Source organism: Myotis davidii, unplaced genomic scaffold (genome assembly GCF_000327345.1).
Source record: "Myotis davidii unplaced genomic scaffold, ASM32734v1 scaffold65, whole genome shotgun sequence".
Classification (NCBI taxonomy): Eukaryota; Metazoa; Chordata; class Mammalia; order Chiroptera; family Vespertilionidae; genus Myotis; species Myotis davidii.
The window spans coordinates 66,848-92,018 of NW_006297833.1; the positions used below are offsets into that span (position 1 = coordinate 66,848).

The 25,171-nt window shown below is 39.2% G+C and overlaps 1 protein-coding gene across 1 annotated transcript in view; it reads left to right on the forward strand.

The window, feature by feature from the left end:
* FLT1 (fms related tyrosine kinase 1) overlaps positions 1–25,171 on the forward strand; it is a gene marked incomplete at its 5' end in the record, with an annotated part of 158,605 nt that overhangs the window by 17,257 nt on the left and 116,177 nt on the right. Inside the window, 7 exons of the mRNA XM_006773677.2 lie at positions 7,882–8,006; positions 11,462–11,624; positions 11,727–11,863; positions 14,646–14,820; positions 16,089–16,206; positions 18,754–18,923; positions 19,330–19,489. Of these exons, the coding sequence (XP_006773740.1) occupies positions 7,882–8,006; positions 11,462–11,624; positions 11,727–11,863; positions 14,646–14,820; positions 16,089–16,206; positions 18,754–18,923; positions 19,330–19,489 (1,048 nt within the window). The remainder of the gene's footprint in view (positions 1–7,881; positions 8,007–11,461; positions 11,625–11,726; positions 11,864–14,645; positions 14,821–16,088; positions 16,207–18,753; positions 18,924–19,329; positions 19,490–25,171) is intronic.

Sequence of the window (25,171 nt, forward strand, 5' to 3'; positions counted from 1 at the left end):
CACCATTTTACAAACAAGCAGTGTATGAGGGTTTTGATTCCTCCACATTCTTGCCAACACTTGTTATTATGTCTTTTGTAATTATGGTCATCCTGAAGCAGTATCTTGTTATGGTTTTGATTTGCATTTCCCTGATGGCTCATGATGTTGAGCATCTTTTCAGGTGCTATTGACCATATGTATACCTACTTTGGAGAACTGTCTATTCAAATCCCTTTTCCATTTTTTTTATTTGTTTTTTGTCTTTATTATTGAGTTGTAAAAATTCTTTAAATTTATTAATGCTACATATCAATAGATTTTATATAATCATGTATTATAGATGTACTTATATATTCTAAAAGTTATATAAATTTTAATGTATTCTACATATAAATATATTTCCTATATTCTAGATATAGGTCCTTTATGAGATATATAATTTGCACATATTTTCTCCCATTCTGTGGCTTCTCTTTTAACTTTCTTGTTGATATTTTTTGAAGCACAAAAGCTTTAAATTTTGAAGAAGTCCAATTGATCTATTTTTTTTTTCTTTTGTTGCTTGGATCATATATGAGAATCTAATGGTAAATCTCAGATCTGAAGAATTACCTCTTTAATTTTTTTAAGAGTTTTACATTTTTAGCTCTTATATGTAGCTCTTTGATCCATTTGGAGTTAATATTTATGTGTGGTGTGAAGATCTAACTCCATTATTTCGTGGCATTGCTCCAGCACCATTTGTTAGAAAGACTATTCTTTTCCCATTGGATGGTCTTGGCATCTTTGTTGAAAATCAAGAGAGGGGCCAAGAGAGTGAGTGGAACTCAGGCTTGGAACAGACATACTCTCACTTCAGCCAGACCAAATCCAGTCACATCACAGGCCCTCACTGGGGTGTGGAGATTCCACTTCTTAATGGGAGGAGCTGAATGTCTCATTACAAAGGGCATAGAAAAGGGCAGAGAATTGGAATTAGTTTTACATCCAGTCTATTACAATGGTCAGTCAATATTTGTTCTTGAGTGACTACAGAGATAAGGGAAAAGGACACTGGAGGGGGTGGCTGATACATGTCGTCCCCTCCCTTTCCCTAGTTCAGCTTCAGAGGACACACTTGGAACTCCATTGAGATTGAGGTTAGGGAGAAAAATAAGAGGAGTTAAATTCACAGAGAGTCTAGCTATACATTTGGAGACAGGGTTGTTCTCCCCTATGACTCCACATCCCATCCTACATGTGCTCTGCCAAAGAACACAGCAAAGCACCCCTCTCCTAGGGTGGAGGCCAGGGGAGGCGGAAAATTTTTTTTAAAAAAATCAACTGACCATAGACTCATGGGCTTATTTCTGGTCTCTTAGTTCCACTTGACTGATCTATACGTCTGTCTTTATGCTAGTACAACAGTGTCCTAATCACTGTTGTTTATGGTTTTAGTGGTAACCTTTGAAATTGAGAAGTATAAGTCCTCCAACTTTGTTTTCCTTTTTCAAAATTGTTTTGGCTATTCTCGGTCCTTGCTCTAAATTTTAAAATCAGCTTGCCAATTTCTACAAGAAGTCAGCTGCGATTCTAAGAATGGCATGAAATTTATAGATCAAATTGCATAGAATTTATAGATCATCTTAACAATAGTAAGTCTTCCAATCCATGAATATTGGACTTTTTCATTTACTTAGATCTTTAGTTTCTTTTCACAACTTTTTTAATTTTCAAAGTACAGTATAAGTTTTACACTTCTTTTGTTAAATATATTCCTAAATACTTTATTCTTTTTGATGCTATTGTAAGTGGAAATGCTTTCTTAATTTTATTTTCAGATAGTTCATTACAAATATATTGAAATAGAATTCAATTTTGTATATTGATCTTGGATCCTTCAATTTTCTGCTGAACTCATTTAGTAGTTCTAGATTGTGTCATCTGAATAGAGAAAATTTCACTTATTCCTTTCAAATTTGGATGCCTTTATTTCTTTTTCTTGCCTAATTGCATTGGCTAGAATATTGCAAAGTTGCATCCACATTCATAAAAGACATTGATCTGTAGTTTCCTTGTGAAGTCTTTGGTTTTGGTGTCAAGGTAATAATGGCCTCATAGAAAGAATTGGGAAGTTTTCCCTTCTGTTCTATATTTTAGAAAACTGTGCAGAATTTATATTAGTTCTTTGATAGAGTTCACTTGCCATCTGGGCCTGAACTTTTCTTTGTGGGCAGTTTAATTACTAATTCAATCTCTTTACCTATAGGTCTATTTAAGTTGTCTGTTTCTTGTTGTATTAGTTTTGTGTCTCTCTAGGAGCTTGCCCATTTCATCTGCTATCTGTTTGTTGGCATAAAATTAGAATATTCCTTTATACTGCTTTCAATTTTAATAATGATGGTAGCAATTTCTACTGTTTCATTTCTGAATTTATTCATTTTAAAAATATATATTTTTATTGATTTTAGAAAGGAAAGAAGAGGGAGAGAGCGATAGAAACATTAATGAGAGAGAGAATCATTGATTGTCTGCCTCCTGCATGCCTCCCACTAGGGGTTGAGCCCACAACCCAGGCATGTGCCCTGACTGGGAATCAAACTATGACCTCTTACTTCATAGGTCAATGCTCAACCACTGGGCACACTGGCTGGGCTGATTTTATTCATTTGTCTTCCCTCTTTTTTCCTTGTTTGCCAGGCTAGTGGCTTATCTTTCCAAAGAACTGGCTTTTGGTTTCGTGGATTTTTCTCTATTGTTTTCCTGTTCTCTACTTCATTAATTTTCACTCTGATCTTTTATTTCCTCCCTTCAGCTTTCTTCAGTTTGCTGTTCTTTACATAGAATTCTAAATTGGAAATTAGGATATTGGTTTAAGATCTTTCTCTTTTTTCAATCTAGGCATAGAGCTATAAATTTCCCTCTTGACATTGTTTTAGCTCCATCCCATAAGTTTTGGTGTGTTGTGTCTTCATTTTTATTCATCTCAAAGTATTTTAATTTCTCTTTTAGTTTCTTCTTTGATTCATTAGTTGTTTAATTCCACATATTTGTGAGTCTCCCAGGTTTCTTTCTGTTATTTGATTTCTAGTTTTATTTCACTGTAGTCAGAGAACATAATTTGTATTATATTAATTGTTTTATGGCCTAAAGTATAGTTTATCCTAGAGAATGTTCCAGTTGCACTTGAGAAAAATGTATATCCTGCTGTAATGGGTGGAGCATTCTATAGATGTCAATTAGGTCTGGGTGGTTATTAATGTTGTTCAAGCCCTCTACTTCCATTTTGATCTTCTTTCTAGTTATTCTACCCACTATTGAAAGTGGGATACTATAATCTTCTATTATTGTTAAATTATAGAAGATTCTATCTTCATTTTTGATGTGTATTTCAGTGCTCTGTTGTTAGCTAAATATATGTTTATAATTACTATAACTTCCTGGTTGATTGACCCTATTATTATTAGAAAATGTCCCTCTTTATATCTAGTAACAGTTCTAAAGCCTATCTTACCTAATATTAGTATAGCTACTTCAGCTCTCTTGTGGTTGCTCCAGTGAAGAAATTGCTTTTTAGCCACCTTTTTGGCTCACATTTCAAATGAAACATTTCACCAGTTAACAACCTCTCGTTGGGCTCTAGGAATAGTCTACAACACAAAGACCTGTGTGATGTGAAAACTCGTGTCTAGATAGAATCCTCTTCATGGGATTGCTTAATCGCTTAACTGTCCTGTTCACTTCATCCTCAACAAATTTAAGACTCTTTTCAAATAAGTGGGAGTCCTTATGACCACAACTGAAAGTTAAGGAAAATAAAATTCAAGGAAAAAGAAATCAGGAAATATTTATAAATATTACAGGAATAAACAAGTGCTGGTCCCTAGACGGGTGGCTCAGTTGCTTGAAGCATGGTCCCGTACACCAGAATGTTGCAGACTAGATTCCCAGTCAGAGCATATACCTCGGTTGTGGGTTTGATCTCTGGTAGGGAAGCAGGAAACAGCTGATTGATGATTCTCTTTCTCTATTTCTCTCTCTCTCTTCCTCTCTAAACACACACACGCACGCACACGCGCACACACACAAGCATATCCTCGGGGGAAGATTTTTTTTAAAGTGCTAGTAAACAAGATATTTACTCTTGAACCCCTCAAGTCATCAAAGCTCCCTGAATTTTTTGGATCGCTCACTTGCTCTGGACCTACTAGAAAAATTCTGAGATGATGACAGTGGGAAACGAAGTAGAGTGAGGAGGGCACACTGGGGCCTCTGTGTGCCCTAATGTGCCAAAGTATTACAGATTTCAAAAGGAAGAAAGAAAACATGTTAAAAAATAGATGTAATCCCATTTTGAGCAAGGGTCCCTGTTTGATCTTCCCCGGTGTCCGAGCCCACTTGTTTTGAAGGATGACAGCCCAGATACTCCCGTTGGATGGGAAAACCTCATAGACTGTGCCAGTTTCCTGTCACTGCTTTGAGCTCCAATAGTTCAGGAAGGGGAGGGTGGCGTGACCTCTACCTCGCTGTGTGTTGGCATGAGTCCCTGGTGACAGTGTGTCTGCGCCGCTGGGACACTGGCAATCTTTGGAGTAGCTCTTCCTCACTCTTTCAACAACTAGCCAATTTGGTCTCAGGAAACCACTCTGCAGTGGTGGCTGGGTTTGGAAGTCATTTTTAATTTTGTGACAAAGACAAATGTGTCCTATGGGAATAGTAAGTGGTTTTACTGGTGATATTAATGGAACTGTGACCTCTTCTGTATCTATGATCCTGCAAAACAAAAAATGTTTGTATTCTAATATGTCAGGCAAGTTCATTCTTAGCCCTTCCTTGAAGCAAACTGCAGAGGAAATACACTATTAATAAGCCCAGAGAATATTGTTTGTGAGTGTGTGTGTGTGTGTGTGTGTGTGTGTGTATCTAGTCATGAGCTCATTTGCAAACACAGTGGATACAAATTCTGTGTTCTGAATTATGTTAGGATGGACACAACTCATTGGTTCTGACATCTTTGAACAGAATTGCAGTGGGCCCAGTGCTGACATCGGTATTAAATTTTAAAGGGCAATAGCTGTAGTAAAATTCAAGTGGTTAGGGGATCCAAAGTGACAAAGAAAAAGAAGAAAGGCAAAGGCACATTGAATGGACCTCTTCTATTTTCATTTGGGATTGGCATTCATTAGCCTAGAAGTGACTACGCTGATGTTTACTATTTCCTGCAGGAACTTTTCTGCCAATGTCCTTGGTTGAAAATGGTTGCTTAAGGAGACAGTAAATTAAATGTGAAGGATTTACAGTTTAGTTACATGAATTAAACCATTTCCTGGTGTTTGTGTTTACCTTGGGACTCACAAAGGAGACAAAATACAGACTCAAAGGAGGAAGGGAAGGAATGATCAAATACCAATAGACTCTGCCTGATTGTCTAGCTCAGCAAATTTATTTAGGAGACGAATTTCGTGCTGATAATGAATCTTTGTCCCTATTAATTAGCTTTTCCTCCCTGCGTATGCTGTTGCACACATTGAGCTTTCCTAAACAGACATAATTATTCAATGTCATGATTAATATCTCATTCTATTATATTGGACAAAATTAAATCAAATGCAAATTTTATACTTTTCTTCAAGTAAAAATGGATGGTGGTTTATAATTTGAGACTTAAATTCAATAATTGAAAATGTTTTTATAGCCCTGGCTGGTGTGGCTCTGTTGGTTGGCTGCCGTCCTCTGCACTGAAAGGTTGCATGTTCGATTCCCCATCAAGGCACATGCCCAGGTTGTGGCCTTGATCCCCAGTAGGAGGCGTGCAGGAGGCAGCAGATCAATATTTTGCTCTCGATATTTCTCTCTCTCTCTCCCTTCCTCCCTCTCTAAAATCAATAAAAATAAAATTTTTAGATGTTATTGTAAAGTAATACACAATCATTCTAGGAAAACTGACAAATACAAAAGGTAAATGAGAAAATAACCTATGAAGTCACTACTCAAAGGTGACTAACACCTTTAGTGTTAGTCATTAACATTTTAGTATATGAATTTTGTCTTTTATTTTGGTGCCATTATATGAATATATAACTTTTAATAGTTAATAGTTAATATCATGAACATAATTTGTGATTTTTATATATCCTAACCCCTCTTTCCAATAAGTTCAAATTTCTCATAATAATAATACTCACACATATATAGTACTAATCTGCCAGGCACTATTCTAAGCACATACATTAGTTCATGTAAGCCTCATTCTAACCCTTTAAAGTAGATTTCATGAGTGAGATGCAGGGTAAAATGATCTACTCAGTCTCACAACTAGTAAGGGGCAGAGCCAGGATTCAGACTCAGGTTGTAAAGTGTGTGCTTTTAGTCACCATGATCTGTTGCCTCCCTGTGATTGTCCACTTCTGAAAGGCCCTGGCCCGAAGCTGTCTTGTGTTCTTCTCAGAATTCCTCTAAGTCTAGAAAGTATGACATGCCACATACTTTCCCTGGAACATGCGAAAATCAGCCCTATCTCGGAAAAACACCTGCCACCTACAGCCCTTCTCCTGGGGAGCCTCCCTCAAGAGGAGGCTGGTGATCTGGCCCCAGAGAGAAACTGCCTCCAGGCCTGGCTCTGTTCATGTCCACACAACTCATTTCATCTGTTTACACCTCTGTTTTCTCACCTATAAAGTGATGGGACTATACAGCCCTTCATTCATTTATTGGCTCATTCATTCATTTACTACACATTAGGCAATCTTGCCTCTATATCCTCTCCTCTAGGAGTTCATCATCCAATGTGTAGCCAGAGAAGTAAACTGCCAGTTCAGTGTCAGTGTGTGAAGTGTGATGATGGAGAATGATGGGATTGTTGGAAAGCTCCTAAGATGAGCTGGGGCAGAGAGAGGGGTTAAGGAAGGGGCTAGCCTGCAAGGCTTCCCAGAGGATGAGTAGGAATGGTTTAGGCATCTAGGGGCATAAGACGTATGCTGTGATGATAGGGTCTCTCTAAGGACCTCTCTAGGGTGTTTTAAACCATCCCATTCTCAGTGGACTGCCACAATGTCAGCAATGGCACCTTTTTTTTTGCTTAAATTTACAGGAATTTATTGTTTCACATTCTGGAGACTAGAGGTCTGAAATCAAGGTGTCGGCTGGTCTATGTTCCCCTGAAACCTGAAGGGGAGCGTCCTTCCATGCCTCTGACCTTCTAGTGGTTGCTGGCTGTCCTTGGCTTTCCTTGCCTTAAAGCTTCATCATTCCAGCCTCTGCCTTTGTCCTCACATGGCATTCTCCCCTGTGTCAGTCTTCAACAGCCAACTATTTATAAGGACACTAGTTATATTGGACCAGGGGCCCACTTAATTGAAGTAATTACATTGGCAATAACCCTCCTTTGACCCAAATGAGGTCACATTCTGAAGTACTGGGATTAGAACGTATCATTTTGAGGAAACACAGTTCAACCCATAGCAATCACTGGAGCCACCATTGAACCTAGGCAACCATTCCCTACTTATAGTCTAGTTTCCCCAATTCATTCTCCGCTCAGCATCCAGAATGAGCTTCCTCATTGCCAGCAAGCAGGTGGGGGCCTAATTAGTTCCTTCAGGTCCAGACAGAGAGATTTAACATCAGACTTCTTTTCATCTGGGCATCTCAGGCTGAAAGCAAGGGAAGATGGGAACACAGTAACTCCTGAAGAGATCCCTGTCGGTGGATTTCCAAGGGCAAGGGAATGGTACATGTGAGGATGTTTCTAACAGGATCTGATGCTCGTTCTTGTCCCCAGAAATACAGAGAACGTGTGGATTTCATTATGGGATGATGTACTGTGGCAGTGTCCATATTGCCTCACCAGCTACAGGGTCTGGATGTTTATAATATAATCATTGATATATACATACATTTCTCCACTTTCTTCTCATTCAGATACAAGTCGACCTTTCTTGGAGATGCACAGTGAAATGCCTGAAGTGATAAATATAACTGAAGGAAGGCCGTTCGTCATTCCCTGCCGGGTTACATCACCTGACATCATTGTTACTTTAAAAAGGGTAAAGTTGAGCAATGCTATTCTTAGAATTTTTTTACTGCAAATGAGCATAGTGAATTAATTAATTTTTTCCTTAGACAGTTGGGCTTCTCAGTGGGCTTTTAAATCACATCCTTTTACCATAAAGCATGAGTGCTACATGTTATGCCATGCATGTATTTAAATGGAATAAAATGATCATGTCTTAAGCATAAATCAATGTGAATAATGAAAGAACTAAAATCATGAAAATTTTTGTACTTGCCACAAATCCAAATGTCTGCAAAGATGAGAAAAAGCAATTCTATTGCTTACACAAATGATAACTTGGCAGAGTGGTGAATCCAGGTTTTTGCTAAAGACTGCTGTCAGGCAGGTGCCCACCCAGCTCCCGCCTTTGGCCTGAGCCAGGAAATACTTGGTAACAAAAGGCTTTGCTCCTGCTGGGCATCCAAACGTAGCTTCTTGGGGGCAGGGGGGGGGGCAGGAAAAGAATGTTATAAATGAGATTTTTCTTCCTATTGTGTTGTAAGATGTTCGTGAGGATAAGAAAAAAAGATTTAGGGTCAAATTTAATAAAAACAAACGCTAAACTGTGGCAGCCCCGCTAATTCACCAGCTACAGGAGTTTAGGAATACACTAAGACTAGGAATTGAATAAAAGCTCCTATACTAAGAAATTCAGCCCCAGGACCACACACACACACACACACACACACACACACACACGTGAATCCTGGGAGCGTAGAGCTTTAAGAGAAAAAGTTAAGACTGTCCCACCACATGTAGCTACTCAGAGTGTACTAGCCTGTGTGGTTATGGTCAATAGGAGAAGTTTAGGGTGATTTGCAGTGTCCCCTATGGACCTTGGATAGTGAAATGTGATGGGGTATCTATCTCCCTGTCTTCTTCCTTTGCATTCACTCTCTTATATTGTTCATTTAAGCCTTCAGTACAGTCCATCAGAGACAGGTTTGGGCTTCTATTACATTTGTGCATCATTGCCAGAAAACATAAAATCCAACTTGGAAATAGCAGAGGAGTCTAACTCCATTGGTCTTAGAAAAAAACTGAGAGTAAGGGATCCATATCCAGACTTCCTCAGTGTCCTCACTGTAATTGCCTTGGAGGAAGTCACAGGCCTCCCTGCATGGCTTCTTACCACCCTACACTCACCTGCTGGACAAACTGGCACGTGACCAGCCCTCTCTCTACCTCAGTGTCCTCATTTCAGAGATGGGAGCGATTACAGCAGCACCCACCTCACATGGCTGTTAGGAAGCCAAGGGGGGTAGTCTATGGAAAGCACTTGGAACAATGCCAGGTGCAGGTAGCCCTAATCAAGGGTGAGCGTTTTTATTATTTAATCTAGCAGTTTAATACTCAATACCGGATTACTATCAAGTTATGTTTTCAATAGCATGGCATCACTCCTCTTAGTCTGATATGGTAATTGCTATGTGATTGATATGCAACTTCTCTGTTTCATGCAAGCCCCCTGCTTTTTGCCCTAATGTAGATCTGCTGCAAGGAACATTCCCAAATTCCCACATGTAAAATTCTGTGGGGTTGGGCGAGTTTGTTTACTCTATTTTTCTACCTAAGTTCAATAAAAGAGAGAGAGAGAGAGAGAGAGAGAGAGAGAGAGAGAGAGAATGAATATGAACAAAGCTCTAACAGGGATTCTGGCTTGACACATACTTACTGAAAATAATCTAACCTATTATATATATGCTGACATGAAATTAATGTAAGGTCCCTTCCATTTCTCTTATTGGGCCTTTTCTTCCAATTTGCCACCCGCTCCCTCTCCTTTTCCTGTGTCTGCTTTTTCAGAGCCATTACCTGCTGGAGCCCGGCCATCTGTCAGTCCTTTCTTTCTCCTGCCTCTGTAACTTGTGCAGCCACTGCCGCAGCCGACGAGCTACATAATCTTTTGCTATTTTAGCTCTTGTCAGCTACAAATAAGAAACCCTGCTGGTGGCAGTAACAGATAGATTGGAACAACATAAACACTTTAGAGGGAATTTTACTGTTTTTAAGCTGTGCGGAGGGAATCCGCCAGCAACCCATCTCTCAGAGTCAGCACATGCTTGTTTTCACGTATTTTTAAAGCATCATGATTTCAATCCCTGACTTAAATTTTTCTGAATTTTTCCCTTAATAGTTCGCACTAAGTTAGAATATTGTTTTTCCCCACTGAATGCAAAGCATCCCTAGGTTTGCAGAGAGATGCTGATTTACTGAAACATGAAACGCACCCCTCAGTCGCTTTCAGCTCTGCATACGCAGGATGTCATTCATTCCAAACCCAAGTAACACTCAGGTAACATATTTGCATACCCAGACATTCCCTGGGAGAGAGGCACTGGTGACTTTGGGGTTAGAAATTCAGCCCCAGGACCACAAATCACAGCCAGATTAGCTTCTTCAACAAGTAATATAAACAAATGATAAATGGATAGAGTGATGTAAAGGGTCCTTTTTAAAAGAAGACAGAAAAGATTCGAAACTTCTTCATGGCAGTTTGGCCTTTCCTCTAGGTTATCTGGTTTTTTCCCTTTCCAAGTTGGGACAAACAATAGTGGCAGTCAGAGGGTAGGCACTGCCCCTGCACGGGGTTGGCAACCTGGCATCGGGGCATTGGGCCAGGCCCCTCTGTGGAGCAATGATCCTTTAAAACGTCTAATCCCAAGGCAGACTGTTTATACGATAGTCTTTAAAAATGAAGTCCTTGGGGCCTAGAAAAAGACATAAGGGGAGAATCAGGTCCTGGATTCTTCTCTTCTGTTTGGACTCACTGTGCTTGGGAACACTTCAAAGAATTGGAGAGCACTCCAGCCATCACAGTGCCTCCGGCCTCCGCATCTGCTGGCAGCTGTCTCCATTGTTGGCAGACTCAGCTTGAGGTGGGGGCGGCGGGGGGGTCCCCCTCCAGAGGCAGTCAATGCCTTTGCCTTCTCTGAATGACAACCCCCTGTATGCTCTGACTCTTGGAGGATCTGGAGGGATCCAGTCCTTTAAAGACTGTCACCTCTAGTGAATCATGCGAAATAGGAGGACAAGTTACAGCTTGTTAACAGATAAAGACATTCATGAGGATATCCTGGCAACCCCAGTGGAAAAACACACTAATTGGTTTCTCTATTGAGTGTCAGGCCAGTTTATTACTAAAGTTCTCAGAGGCCAAAGAGACACAGGCTCCCACTAGAAGTCTGACCTGACCACTGGGCCCATCCTAGGTAGGTGCAGCTTGTTGCTAAGGCTGATAATCAGTTATTGTAATTACTCTAACTTATCATAATAAATGTATATATTGCTACATGTAAAGAAAACTGAAGACCCACTTATAATAAACTGGATTTTCACCTGTGCTATTTGTATTTTAGATGAAAATTATGTTTTCAAAACCTACTAGTGAATGCTACTGCCACGGTGTTAATATGATTTTGTTAAAGCATGTTCCTTCCTTTCCAGTTTCCATTTCATACTCTGATCCCTGATGGAAAAAGAATAACCTGGGACAGTAGGAAGGGCTTTTTAATTTCAAATGCAACATATGAAGAAATAGGCCTTCTGACCTGTGAGACAACTGTCAACGGACATTTGTACCAGACAAACTATCTCACATATCGACAAAGTAAGTGATGTTCCAATGGCGAGAACATAAACCAAAATACTCAGGGTTTAATCTGCTTAATGAAACCTTGATTTTAAAACATGTTATTTCTTATACTTGCAGCCACTACAATCTCAGATGTCCAAATAAGCCCACCAAGCCCTGTCAGGTTACTCAGAGGTCAGACTCTGACCCTCAACTGTACTGTCACCACACCCTTCAATACGAGAGTTCAAATCAAATGGACTTACCCTGGTGAAGTGAGTGACCGATTTTTCTATTTCTTCTGTAGGATAGTATTTATTTTTAGTAAGTGAAATGCCACTGTGTTTTTGCAGTGGGAAAATCGGAATATTTTACTCCTATGGCAATTTGAGTCAATAAAGAAGGTTTGGGTTTGGTGGGTGCTTTTTTGGCCTGGCATTTCATGAATCTGGTAGGCATAGATATGGTCTTTTGATGTGCAGAGGTTTTGTTTTGAAGTGTATAGACTGGTATTTCTATTGCATGATTCTGAGTGGAAAAAGGGATTGTTTCATCCTTGGAAACCATTCTCTAGGATTTAGAGATGAGAGAGAAATTTATCACTAATGCCAGGCAGGGACTATCTTTTGTAACAACAACAACAAGAAGTTGTCAGCGCATTCATTTAAGATACTGGCAGACAGTCAGGCTCCTGATTGGAGCATGTTTGGAAAAGATAATACAACCCAGCCATCCAGTGTTCCATTTGCTAAGTGACAAAGAGCAATTCTGTCCTTCAGAAAAATGAGAAGAATGAAGATGGAGTTGGGTTCCCTTACACAAGTTAAACATCCTTGCAAACAATTACTTAAAAAATGTGTAGATGGAGAACCTATGATAAACTGTTCAGAAATGTTTGACAGTAGGTCCAGCCCCCATTTCTTGTGTATCAGTATGAGTTATGTGGCATATCCCAAGTACAGTCATCTGTTATGCTATTCAGATCACCCAATCACCAAGTTCACTTATGATTAAATTATGTGCGAAAGTTTAATGCATCAGCCCCAAGCTATTGTTTTTCATCAACATTTCTTGCCCTGGAAATTGAATAATTTAGCAATAAAAAGGTGTAACAAGTGCCCTGTAGGGACACATTAAGGATACATTAGCCAAAGAACTTTCTAGAAAATGGCATTGTTTCATTTAAATAGAAATGCTATGACTTATAGCAGTGATGGCGAACCTTTTGAGCTCGGCGTTTCAGCATTTTGAAAAACCCTAACTTAACTCTGGTGCCGTGTCACATATAGAAATTTTTTGATATTCGCAACCATAGTAAAACAAAGACTTATATTTTTGATACTTATTTTATATATTTAAGTGCCATTTAACAAAGAAAAATCAACCAAAAAAATGAGTCCGCGTGTCACCTCTGACACGCATGTCATAGGTTCGCCATCACTGACTTATAGCAATATTTTCTGAGTTTTGATAGAAATCGAATATTCTTGATCAATCAAATATTCTGAATAAATGCCTAGAGGGGAGAAACTTTTATCCTGTTAGTGTTGCTACCCTAAGTAAGAAAATGATGATACATCTGTTGAAAGACAATAACCTTCTAAAATGGCCCTGTCCAGTAGAACTTCCTGAGATGGAAATATTCTATATCTCTGCATCCAATATAGTAAACACTAGCCACACATGGTTATGAGCACTCAGAATATGGCTGGTGTGACTGAGGAACTGAATTTTTAGTTTTGTTTACTTTTAACTTAAATAGCTGCATGCGGCTGGTAGCTCAGTAGTAGACAACTCAGTTCTGAAACACAGGATCAGCTGTTTTCCAAGGCAGAAATGACATCGATGGTACTCTGACTTGGAAAGGGCATTATTCTCAAATAATAATAATAATAATAATAGTAGTAGTAGTAGTAGCTCCATAACTGAAGTTGCTGAAAGCCCTTCAATGTGTTAGTTCGGGGGATTTTTGATGTTGGAGAGTGACATTTTCTCCCTCGTTACTGCGGAGAATGAAGAACGTGACTTAAATGTGTGTCTGTTTCAACAAGGCAATAAAGGGATAGGTGGGTAGAAATTATTAAACATTACACAGAGGAGAGAAGTTCAAGACACAAATACCAGTTCTGGACAGTTTCCAAAGTCTTTTTTCCATGCCCTCTCATGAGGAAGAATTGAGAGAAGGAAATAACATATTATGTGCTATAAAATATAATGCTAAAAAGAGAGAGAGAGAGAGAGAGAGAGAGAGAGAGAGAGAGAGAGAGAGAGGAACAATGAAAGGAAAAGGCAATGTGATCTCATCTTCTCAAAGCCAGAGCGGTCACTGCGGCCAGGTCATAGTGCGGACTCCAGGCCTGCTCTAGGTCTCCCCTGAAGCAAACACGAGGCAGCACCCGCCAAGTGTCGGCTGACCATGTCGATGGTTTTGCATGTCCCCTGATCCATTTAGTGTGATTTAGCAGAAATGGGCAAGCATTGTTCAAATGGTGAAATAATGAAGCCGGGAGTGTTACACCTTAGTAGGTGTGGCCAGGACTCACTATCTTTTCCTTCAATTCAAGTAAGGAAGCCGAAGAAAACTCACATGGTGATTTATTAAGAAAACACTGTCATCAAATCAGTGCGAAGGATATTGCCTGCCTTTGTGTGTGAGATCTATGCCTGGAGAATACGTGACTGTTTAGAGGGGTGTGTGTGCTGGAGGGAAGACTAGATTTCCACTCAAAGACCTAGTTTTGCCTTCTTTGGCCGGTGTCTTTGACACGTCAGTGTGCCTCTGTAAAAGGGCAATAATCCTGCCAGTCTGACTGGGTGGTGGTGAGAAACGATCGAGATGATGTATGTGCAAGTCCATCTGAAGGAGAGGAAGTCCTCAAAAAATGCCACTGTGTGCAGACTTGAAATAACCAGACAGAGATGTAATTTCCAAACCTTTTGCTCCAGGTGGGTTTGCTTTTCAGCATCAAATGTTGATCTCGGTAATAATCCGAGAAGTGCTACCACTTTAAGCGTGAACAATTCCTACTTCTAATTTGTTATACATTTTATTTCTAGACAAATAAGAGTGCCTCTATAAGGCGTCGATTTGACCAGAGCAGTCCCCATGGCAATATATTCTACAGTATTCTCGTTATTAACAAAGTGCAGAGCAAAGACAAAGGCATTTACACCTGTCATGTGACAAGTGGCCCATCCTACAGATCTGCGAACACCTCAGTGCTTGTATATGGTAAGCAACTCAAGCTCTGCTTTCTAGCCATTGTGCTTTGGGGGAGGGTCTATATACCGAGTACATTTTCAACAGGAACACTGTCACCTCTTCCCCCTGCCAAAAAGCAAACCACACTAAGTGCTCTTGTCATACTTTTGAATTGAACAGAGAATCTTTTCCTTACAAATTTATTGTGGTTAATAATGACTCAGTTAGGTCACATTCAAAGCTATATGAAATCCTTTATTTAGTATTGCTTATAAACAAAACAGAAAAATAGGATCATTTTTACCTTTATTTTCAGAAGGAAATTTCTAAGGTGTTACTGTAATTTAGAGAAATAAAAATATGGTGCGATAAATTATTTAGAATTGATGCTTTTTTATCTCTGGTTTTACTCTCAAAAAATCCTAATATTTTTGCTCATTTTCAATAGGCAAATTCTTTTAAGAAAATACTTAACGCTCTTTAGAACCCTCTAAAACCTTATTCATCCCCAGTGTTGAAAAGAAAAACAGTGTAAGGAGCAGAAACGAGGGAACAATTCTATCAGTGCCTTTCATACTCTTTTGACTTTCTCCGGTTGTTTTTTATTTTATTTTTATTTTTTTATTTTTATTTTTTGCCGGGCCCACATTTCACAGTTTATTGCACTTTTTCCACAATCACCGAGTCCTGCCGGGCTGTGCCCAGGGCTCCGGAGGCAGGACCTGGAAGGTGAGGCTGCGCAGCAAGCCATTCCCGGGAGGGGTGCCCCAGGGACCACGTGGCCACGGTTGGGACACCCGTCGAGGACTGAACCCCACACCCAGCGCCCACGTAGGTGGCCCTCATGACTCCCATCCCCGTCTCCACACCGCCTCCCGGATGCTGCCCCCAAACAGGGTCTCCGGTTGTTTTTTATATAAAATTAGCTGTTTTAGGGTGCCTGGAGCAACTTTTTCTCATTGTATTCATATGGCTGGGGGGATGTTGAGAAGTATCTTTTTAAATTTTTGTTGTTGTGATATAGACCCTTAAGGTGTTTCACTCTCTGTTGGCCTGAAACTGCATTTATGCCTCTGGGACTTGCAACCACTTGATTTGAAAGTTTTTCACCAGTTAGGGTACTTTAAGTTATTTTCCTCATTGATCACTATTTGGGCTCATTGATAAGCTTGACCGTAATTCAGCTGTTTTTTTATTCATTGCTTCTTAGACCCCCCTTTAATGAGGGAGTGAGTGTTTTTGTTTTGTTTACATAAATATAGCCTTTTCTAATATATTGATCATTTCTTCTTTCAAAGATGAACCATTCATTACTGTGAAACATCGAAAACAGCAGGTGCTTGAAACTGTAGCTGGCAAGAAGTCTTACCGGCTGTCGATGAAAGTGAGGGCATTTCCCCCGCCAGAAGTGGCATGGTAGGACTGAAATTATTTTCCTATCAGTTCATGATAAGGTTTGTAAGTCTGAAAATGCAGGAGCTCACTGGCTTGATTTCCTAAAAATAATCAAGCTAAGTTCCCAGGACAGCAGTGGGGAGCTAAGAACTGTGTTGAGTCAGGCTGGGAGTGTTGCAGGCAGGAAGGGCTAGAGGGAGGAGCAGTCCTGTGCCAGGGTGGAGCGGGGATTAGGGTTGTTGAGTGCTCATTGCAGTTTAGGCATTCATTCACCCTGACTAAATTTCTGCATCTCTAAACCTTCCTATGATGTCAGCATCCTCTGAATGGAACATGTTGGCAATGATTAGGAAGCCTCCTGAATAAATAACATGCTCTATTAACCCTGGAGAAGTGGACCCTTGTGACGAGGATAATAATTCTCTTATTATCTGAAAATAATTCTTTTATATACAGCTGGGTGAAAATTCCAGCCTTGTTTTAAAGTCAAACAAACATTAATAAAGTCAAGACTTATTCCATTGCAGGGTGGACAAATGCACCTACTTGAACTAATTACGTTTTTTTTGGCTCAAAGTTTGCATATTCAGAAACTCCTTAAGCAATTTTTTTTTGTGTGTGGTAGCAGCACCTGATGTAAAACAATGTAATCTGTTTAAAATCTGCAGGCATTTTTAAAGCACTTTTGAATGCCAATATCTTTGGCTTTAACTATTACATTTTAAACAAAGAGTGTAGTGCAAAACCAATTAGGAAAACAGTCCATACAATATAAAAGTGGTGCCATTTTAGAATCTCCTCAACCAGAGACTACTTTGCTTTCATTATCATATGAACATAGTGTTTATTTTCAGTTTCCTCAAATAGTTAATAGACACTTAAAGAGAAAATTAGATTTGTTCTATGCCCCTTCATGCTGTTGCAGTAGAAGAGAGATTGGGGGAGGGAGGCTTCCTAATATCTAAGATATTAATGTATCTCTCTAGGACAGTGATGGCTAACCTTTTGAGCTCGGCGTGTCAGCATTTTGAAAAACCCTAACTTAACTCTGGTGCCGTGTCACATATAGAAATTTTTTGATATCTGCAACCATAGTAAAACAAAGATTTATATTTTTGATATTTATTTTATATATTTAAATGCCATTTAACAAAGAAAAATCAACCAAAAAAATGAGTTCGCGTGTCACCTCTGACACACGTGTCATAGGTTCGCCATCACTGATCTAGGAGGCACATTCCTTCTTTCCTCATCTGAGAGTGTCCCCATCTCTAAAGCAGTACCAATTTTTTCAGTCACTAAGTAGCAAGGACCTAAAACAAAACAGAAAATCAATCCATTTTCAAAAATACTGACTTGTTAATAGGAAATACTTTAAGGTAATACTAAGGTGATATTTGTAATCACAAAACAGAGCACAGTCATTTTAAATGCTTGGGAACTGAGGCCCATTCGTAACAGGAATTTGCAGAACTGTGTGATACATGCATGGATATGAAGTAAAACCACGCCCAATATTATATACCTTTACACAGAACACAATAAACTCCTAACAGATTAAAAACTGCTCATTTTAAGAACCTTCCAGTTTAATGGGGTTACAGAATTTTAAAGTGAGAAGAGATTTTTGAGGAATTCTATAGAAAACTTGGAGAAACTGAGGCTCACACGGGCACATCAGGTGCTCACGTGCAGTGGCCGAGCCAGACCCCACTCAGGCCTCCTGGGTCTCAGTGATGTAGGAAGCTGCATGATAGTGAGGCATCAATTCTATATTTAAAGTTAAACTTTTTAAAAAGTTTATACCTTTTGTTTGTGAGTTTTGTGCCTTAACTATTCTTCAGGGGGAAAATCTTGATAATCTTGATTTCACTATAGTTTTTGAAAGGGACAACTGCTGTGACCATTTATATAGCTAATAAGAACTCCACATGAGATCACAATAGGAAAGTCTATTTTTATTTTTATCTGGAGAAGTGATCTAATTGATCTGACTTACAATGGCCCTTGTATTGCTGGTGGAGCCTCATGGAAAATATCTTGGAGGGAATCGCCCGGTGCTTCTGGGTTACTACTTAAGTCACAATGGTGACCAGAGCCCTTATGGGTACATTGAACCATCATTTCTCTGTCTCCCTCAGCTTACTTACTTCTCTTTGCCAATAAATATGAAGTGTTTCCCAGACTAAAAATCACATCTGGCTCTGGCCGGTGTGGCTCAGTTGGTTGGGAGTCTTCCTGGGCACCAAAAGGTTGCCGTTAGATTCCCGGTCAGGGCACATGCCCAGGGTTTGTGCTACATCCTCGGTGGTGGAGTGCAGAAGGTAGCCAATTAATATTCTTGTTCTCATATCGATGTTACTCTCCCTTTCTCTCTCTCTAAAAATAAAAAAAAATCTTAAAAAATAATTAAGAATAAAAATTACACCCGGCTTTGCTGAAAAGTTAGTATCTAAGTTTTTTTAAATGGATCCTGAGGATCAAAGGCTTGACATGCATAAATTTGAGTTTACAGATGTAAATGGTAGTGTGATCATGCAGACTTCCTGACCGTGTGTTTAACCACAGGCTGAAAGATGGGTTACCTGTGACGGAGAAATCTGCTCGCAATTTTGTTCATGGCTATTCATTAATTATTAAAAATGTAGCTGCTGAAGACACAGGGAATTACACCATCTTGCTGAGCATAAACCAGTCAAACGTGGTTAAAAACCTCACAGCCTCTCTACTCGTAAACGGTAAGTTTACTGTTCAGCCTTCCTCCTGATTTCGGTAGGAGTAATATTAATGAAAATTTGTAAATGAAAAGCCAGTATAACAACATCAAAGAAAACAAAATTTTAAATAAATATTTTAAAAACCATCTACACTCCTATCATAGCTATTTCATATATACTTGTTATCTTCCATAGTAATACGGCTTATTACCAACATAATCATACCTACCATGGGATTGATTTTTTAATGTTCTCAAAAACATTTCTAATTTTAAAAAATTGGCATTATTATGAGGGTTTCTTTGTTTTTTGTTCCTGTTTTTGAGTCCCTAACATCAAAACAGGTGACAACTTGGTCCTCCTGGTTATGGCCCAGGAACAAGGCAGTAGAACAGCACTTGACTCTGTCCTGTTCTTCTCCTTCCAGTGAAGCCCCAGATTTACGAAAAGGTGGTGTCATCGTTTCCAGAACCAACTCTCTACCCACTTGGCAGCAGACAAATCCTAACCTGTACCACTTACGGTATTCCTCACCCTACAATCAAGTGGCTCTGGCATCCCTGTAACCACAACCATTCCAAAGCAAGGTAGGGACAAATCGTTTCTTGAATACCTTTCAAATACTTTGGTCACCTGGACTCAAGATTCTTCAATGAACACTGATGGGAGTTTGCAGACGGATGTGCAATATATTGGGGACCAAGACTTTGCCTGCCTCGGGAAGATGTAGGCAATATCTATCCTTCTTTCTTACCCATTTCTATTTTTTCTCTCTGGTTTATAGTTTCAGGGGCACAGGGACAGACTTAAGGTCACCCTGGGAGCCATTATTTAGAATTCAGGATAGAACCCAGTCTCTTATTTTCTAGTGGAGGACCCCGGACTTTAGCCCCACCACTGATCTTCCCCGTTCTCATCGTCTAAGCATTGGCTGTCAATCACATGAGATCTTCCCAACACCGATCATCGCTACTGTTCATAGGCTTTGCTCATACTTTCCATCTGTCTGAAAGGCGCTTCTACCCATTTCCTATTTCCCGAGAAGTCCTTTATCCTCCAAGGCTCAGCTCTTATGTCACCTTCTCTGTGAAGCCTCCTGACTACCTCATGCTGACTCCTCTCTCCCTCCCCATCATAGCGGCGCTCTGTGTACGCCACTGTCACGTCACCATGTGCACACAGCTCTGAACTGGTAGAGAGCACTTCTGTATCTTAGAGCCTGGCACACAGTAGATACCACCGCGTATTTGCTGAATGAGTACATCCCACCCCCCTCGGTTAACTGTGCAGTGTCCCCCTGACCCTGTGTATGCTGGAGTCCTGTTTGCTTTTTCCCCGTTTCTGTTGGTTTAGAGGAATGGTACAAATGATAGTTCATGGGGCTAATTTAATGAGCAGGTATAGAATTGACAGGTAAGACAATAAGATATTATTGAGATCGCCCAAGAATTGTCATTATGCCAATCATTTCCTTTATTGTTTTTAATTCCACTTGCAGAATGTTTGAGAGAATTGCTATTAGAAAATTTAGCTTGATAAAAAGTAAACAAGACATAACTCTACCATAAACAAATAGAAGTGGCTATTTGGTTCTCTAGATTCTTCCTACAATTTCAGCTCTTCTTTATTTTGTGTTTTGATCTTTTGTTCAAGGCATATTATTTTGATCTTGAAAGTCACTGGTGAGTTATGGAATTCCTGAGAAGTAGCTGTTTTCATACATGTCTAATTTCTCATCTGAAATATGGAGAACTTACAAATCTTGAATACCTGTTTAACCATTGTGAATATTCAATCCAAAAGAAAGTGAGATATACTGAGATTTCACATTGTTTTGCTAATTTGGGGGTAGGCATCCATATTGATGGACCCATCCCTTTATAAAGCCTACAGATTTATGCTAACATATAAATAAAAAATGAAATAATTTCAGCTGTTAGATATGGATAAAAGTTTAGAGCTAAATTTTTATGGAATAACATAGCCTTATATCAATATTTTTTATTTTTGTTTTGATAATAGAAAATCTAAAATTTCAGTCAAGTTAGGATTAAACTAGTAGCTATGTTAGAAAAAAAGCAATTATGAGTGATAGATTGAACATAATATTATAAAATTAGGTTTGAATAATGCTAATAAAATATAGTTTGGGCAATGAGGTCAGCTGAAGTAAAACTTTGTAAACATTAGCTTTCTTTTTCCAATTTCTTTGTGGTATATGGGAATCCTTCTCCCATGTCACAGAGTTATGTTGCCAAGCCCCCAGAAAATGTCTTATTCCTCTTGGAATTCTCTCAAGAGTCGGAGCAGTGCCTCAAAGCTTCAATAAATGCTGTTGACCATTTGATTTATTCTTTGTGAAAAGCATTCTGTTTTTTATAAGTCACAAGGCACATCAGAACTGAGAGCTTTAAATGAGGTCTCATTTAAAAAAACATGTTGTTGCTTGAAATTATCTGTTGAAAATGTGTACATTCATAAAAAGTTCTCATTTTTTTTTAGTCAATAGACTGATTGAGTAGCTTTCTTGTGTCAGGCCCAGATGTGGTGCATGGTGGTTAAGTAGTACATTTAACTTAGAAGCATTTCAGAAAGATATATGGGACCCTGGTGCATAGCAAACAAATGGAATCAATCACTCTATTTCATCCTATGAGAGAAGCGCTAAAATTGACAGATCAATGAAGCACGTTTTAATCACTAAAATTTTTTAAAGATGTCTTTACATAAATATATTTTACATACTTATATATCACTTAGATTCCATTGTAGACAGGAATTTTAGTAACATTGAATAAGGTATATTCTACTGCATAAATTTTAAAAATGTATTTATTTTGAATTACATAGTAACGTATTTACATAGGGGTATCTCTGGGTGATCATCAAAAGAGATTTGGTGATTAAAGTATAGCAGATCCTCAAATAGTTGTTTCATTCAATGTTTTATTATAACATTGATGAGGGAACAAAAATCGTTTCCAGCTAGAGCCACCATCTGTGGAGTTTCCCGTTTGCCCCATGTTCTGTAGGTTTTCCCTGGGTCCCCCAGTTTCCTCCCACCTCCCAAATATGTGCACATGAGGTGAACTGGTGTGTCTCCATTGTGCCAGACTGAGTGAGTGTGAGTGTGAGTGAGAGTGTGAGTGTGAGTGTGAGTGGCCCTGTGATGGAAGGGCACCTGTGAGGGTGGTCCCGCCTAGTGCCCTGAGCTGCCGGAAGAGCAATCAATATGTTGGAAAATCATTGTCTTGTTTTTCTTAAATGTATGTAGAGCTCATACTGATTTCAATGTTTACTTATTAGAAGTGTTTAAGGTCTTTATTTAGAAGTGTGGTGATGTTTTTTGTGACCAGGCATATGCCATAGGAACTTAGCTCTTGTCTATATCAATTAGCCTAGGGTAAAATTGGTTTCACATTACATGTCATTTTGTTTAAAATCACAGTTTCCAAGAACCTATCGAAATTAAGTGAGGATTTATCATATACACATTATTCTTGAATATGTAGAATAATTCTTGGCATTTAAATTTTAGGCTCTAATTAAATGACATAGTTGTATACAGACACAAAGAACACATAGTTTGGTTTTGAGGTTAGAATGTGTTTACATAGCTCAGAATTATTAATTGGGTAATGGATCTAAGTTAACATGGCCATCTGATTAATGTATCTAATCTGGCCAGCTGGTTAATGCATCTAAGCTACAATTCACACTTAATTAAACTTATATAGTTTTCTGAAGTCCAATAAATATACTGAAATATTTTAAAGCTATCTGAACTATTGCTCAACAAGTTCATCTTTATGGATCTTAAAAACCATAAATAATTTAACATAAATGTCTTCCTTTTAAAAAAGCAAATGTGGTAGGTAAACTGCTGAGCTATGTGTTAACTGAATGACATTGTGGTTTGGGATTCACCTAGAATTTGTTCTTATACTATTAAGCATGGAGAATAGAAGAGAGGAGGAAAGGGTGGTTACTTTTAAACTCATACCTGATGAGCTGAGAAGAATACAGCAGAATCTTTGTCCCTTTTGCTTTTCTGCATATTTGGGTGGTAAAGTAGTGGAACTAAAATATTTCTTTTGAGTTTCTAATAACATGAGTGTAAGTTATTAACACTGAATGAAGTGGAATTTTGGGTTTTTCTCATCCTCAGCAGCCGGCAGAGGCTTTCAGTAGACATCCCTAAGCTTGCTCCAGGTCAGCACGCACATGAACCTCAGTGGCGTGCGTGAAGCCTGTAGTACCTTTCACATGTGTGTAGTTCACAGCTTCTGTTCATATAAAATAAAGAGCATTATATACACTTCACAGGGAGGACATGAGGGTCAAATGAAGGAATATACCTGACATCCCAAAGCACTTAACAGCTGATAGCTCAGTTTTGAAAATGACATTTATTTTAATAAACACTGCCTTTATAATTATTCAAAGTGTGTGTATACATTTTTTTTGAAACAACCTATATTTGAGAAAGGTAAAGAGAGCCAAATAAATGCAAGGTTGTGATTCCTGCTAGCATTTGGGGTTAAGTAAGATCCCAAAACTTGTAAGAAACTTTGAAAGAATTTTAGGGCTAATTTCACAACAGTGAGAATTTTTGCCTGACATTTCTGAGAAGTGAACACAAGCTGCGGAAAGTAAAATGTAATTTTGCTGAGCTCTAGAAATAGAAATTTAGTAGGCCTGGGTTGTAGAATGAGGAGAATATAACATGACTTTTCAGAAGAAGAAAAAGGAAGGAAATATAGATGCTAAGCAAAAGTAAAAGCAAGAACAGATGAAAGTGTGTAACGAGGGGATGAAGTCCCTCTTCCAGTTTGCGTGACCTGTTCCCTTTGCTTGTTTCCCGTCAAGGGAGGAAGTGGTTTTGACCTGTGGGCTGGCTACGGCTGGAGTGGGGCAGAGTGGGACATAGGAGAGCCGACTCCTCCCTGGGAGTTCCCATTAGAGTTCTAGAACCTTACCTCCCCTCCGGGCTTTTGAACTAAGTAGGACTGCAAAGCTGTGCATGCAATGAGCTATTCTCGATCTCGTAGTCCTTGGTGAGCTTTGCGGTGCTGGTGCCGACTCAGGAAATATTGTTTGGATAAGGTTGCCCGCTGCAAGGAGATCAGTCTCTACAGGAACTATAACTGGACTGGACTGGAGGGAAGAGCCTTTCTTTGGGGAACAGAAAAGATGGATTTGAGGAACCCAGGAGAGAATGGGGGAAAGGTAGTCTTGGTATATTAACTCCAGATTTGAACTGCACATTTTCTCAGGAAGAATCTAAGATGTTGAAACACTGCTTTTATTCACATGCACATAAAAGCCAAGAAGCCCCTCGGGTAGTGACTGACAGCTGTCTGCAGGACAAGTCCGTGCGCACAAGCAGGAGGGTGGTGAGTCAGCTTCTCTGGGCCGTCCTTCCTGGCAGTCTCCAGGAACACGATCACCTCTCCATCTACCTGGCTGTCTTTCTAAAACTAAGCCTTGCTTTTAAAATATTGATGATCACCGGGTCTTTAACATAGGGAGGCTTAAGGCCTACAGCCTTTCATCGTTACATTTTGTTTCATGTTTTTACGTTTTGTTTTTAGAGCACGCATTCTTTAGATCACAGGCCACTTTAATTCTCTGCCTCCACCTCCATCTAATGAACACAAATGATAATTTCAAGATAGATGATAATAAATAGTGTTGCAACACATACGTGTTGCTGTCCTTTAATGGGAAAAAAATGGTAGGTACATTGGGTTCTTTGTGAAAATCTCATTTTCTTCATCTGTGATAACCAGTAAAATATGTAGCAAGAAACTTCTGGTCCTTCTGTGTGTCAACACTGCTCACTTCTTACACATGCATTTTGAAAATGATTGGTACTCAAGGTAAATACACTGTCAACCATCTGCTTATTACACAGATATTTATTGGGCACCAACCATGTGCAACACATAAAGATACACACAATTTGTCTTCAGCATTTATGCTTTAATCATATAAGATGAAACATGTTTAGTGATTACTTATTCTATCTATGTGTGTCCCTGCAGAATATCTACACCACAGTCTCAGGGTCAGACCTGAGAATCAAGGAAATGGGTTCTATTTTTGGCACAGGCCCTGACTTCGGGGTGCCCCTGGCTGGTTACTTAGTCTGTGCTTCAGTTTCTTTTTCTGTAAGTGTAACCACCGTGCTTCCTTTTTCTTATAATACACTAGAGGCCCGGTGCATGAATTTGTATATGAGTTGGGTCCCTTGGCGATCGGGGCCT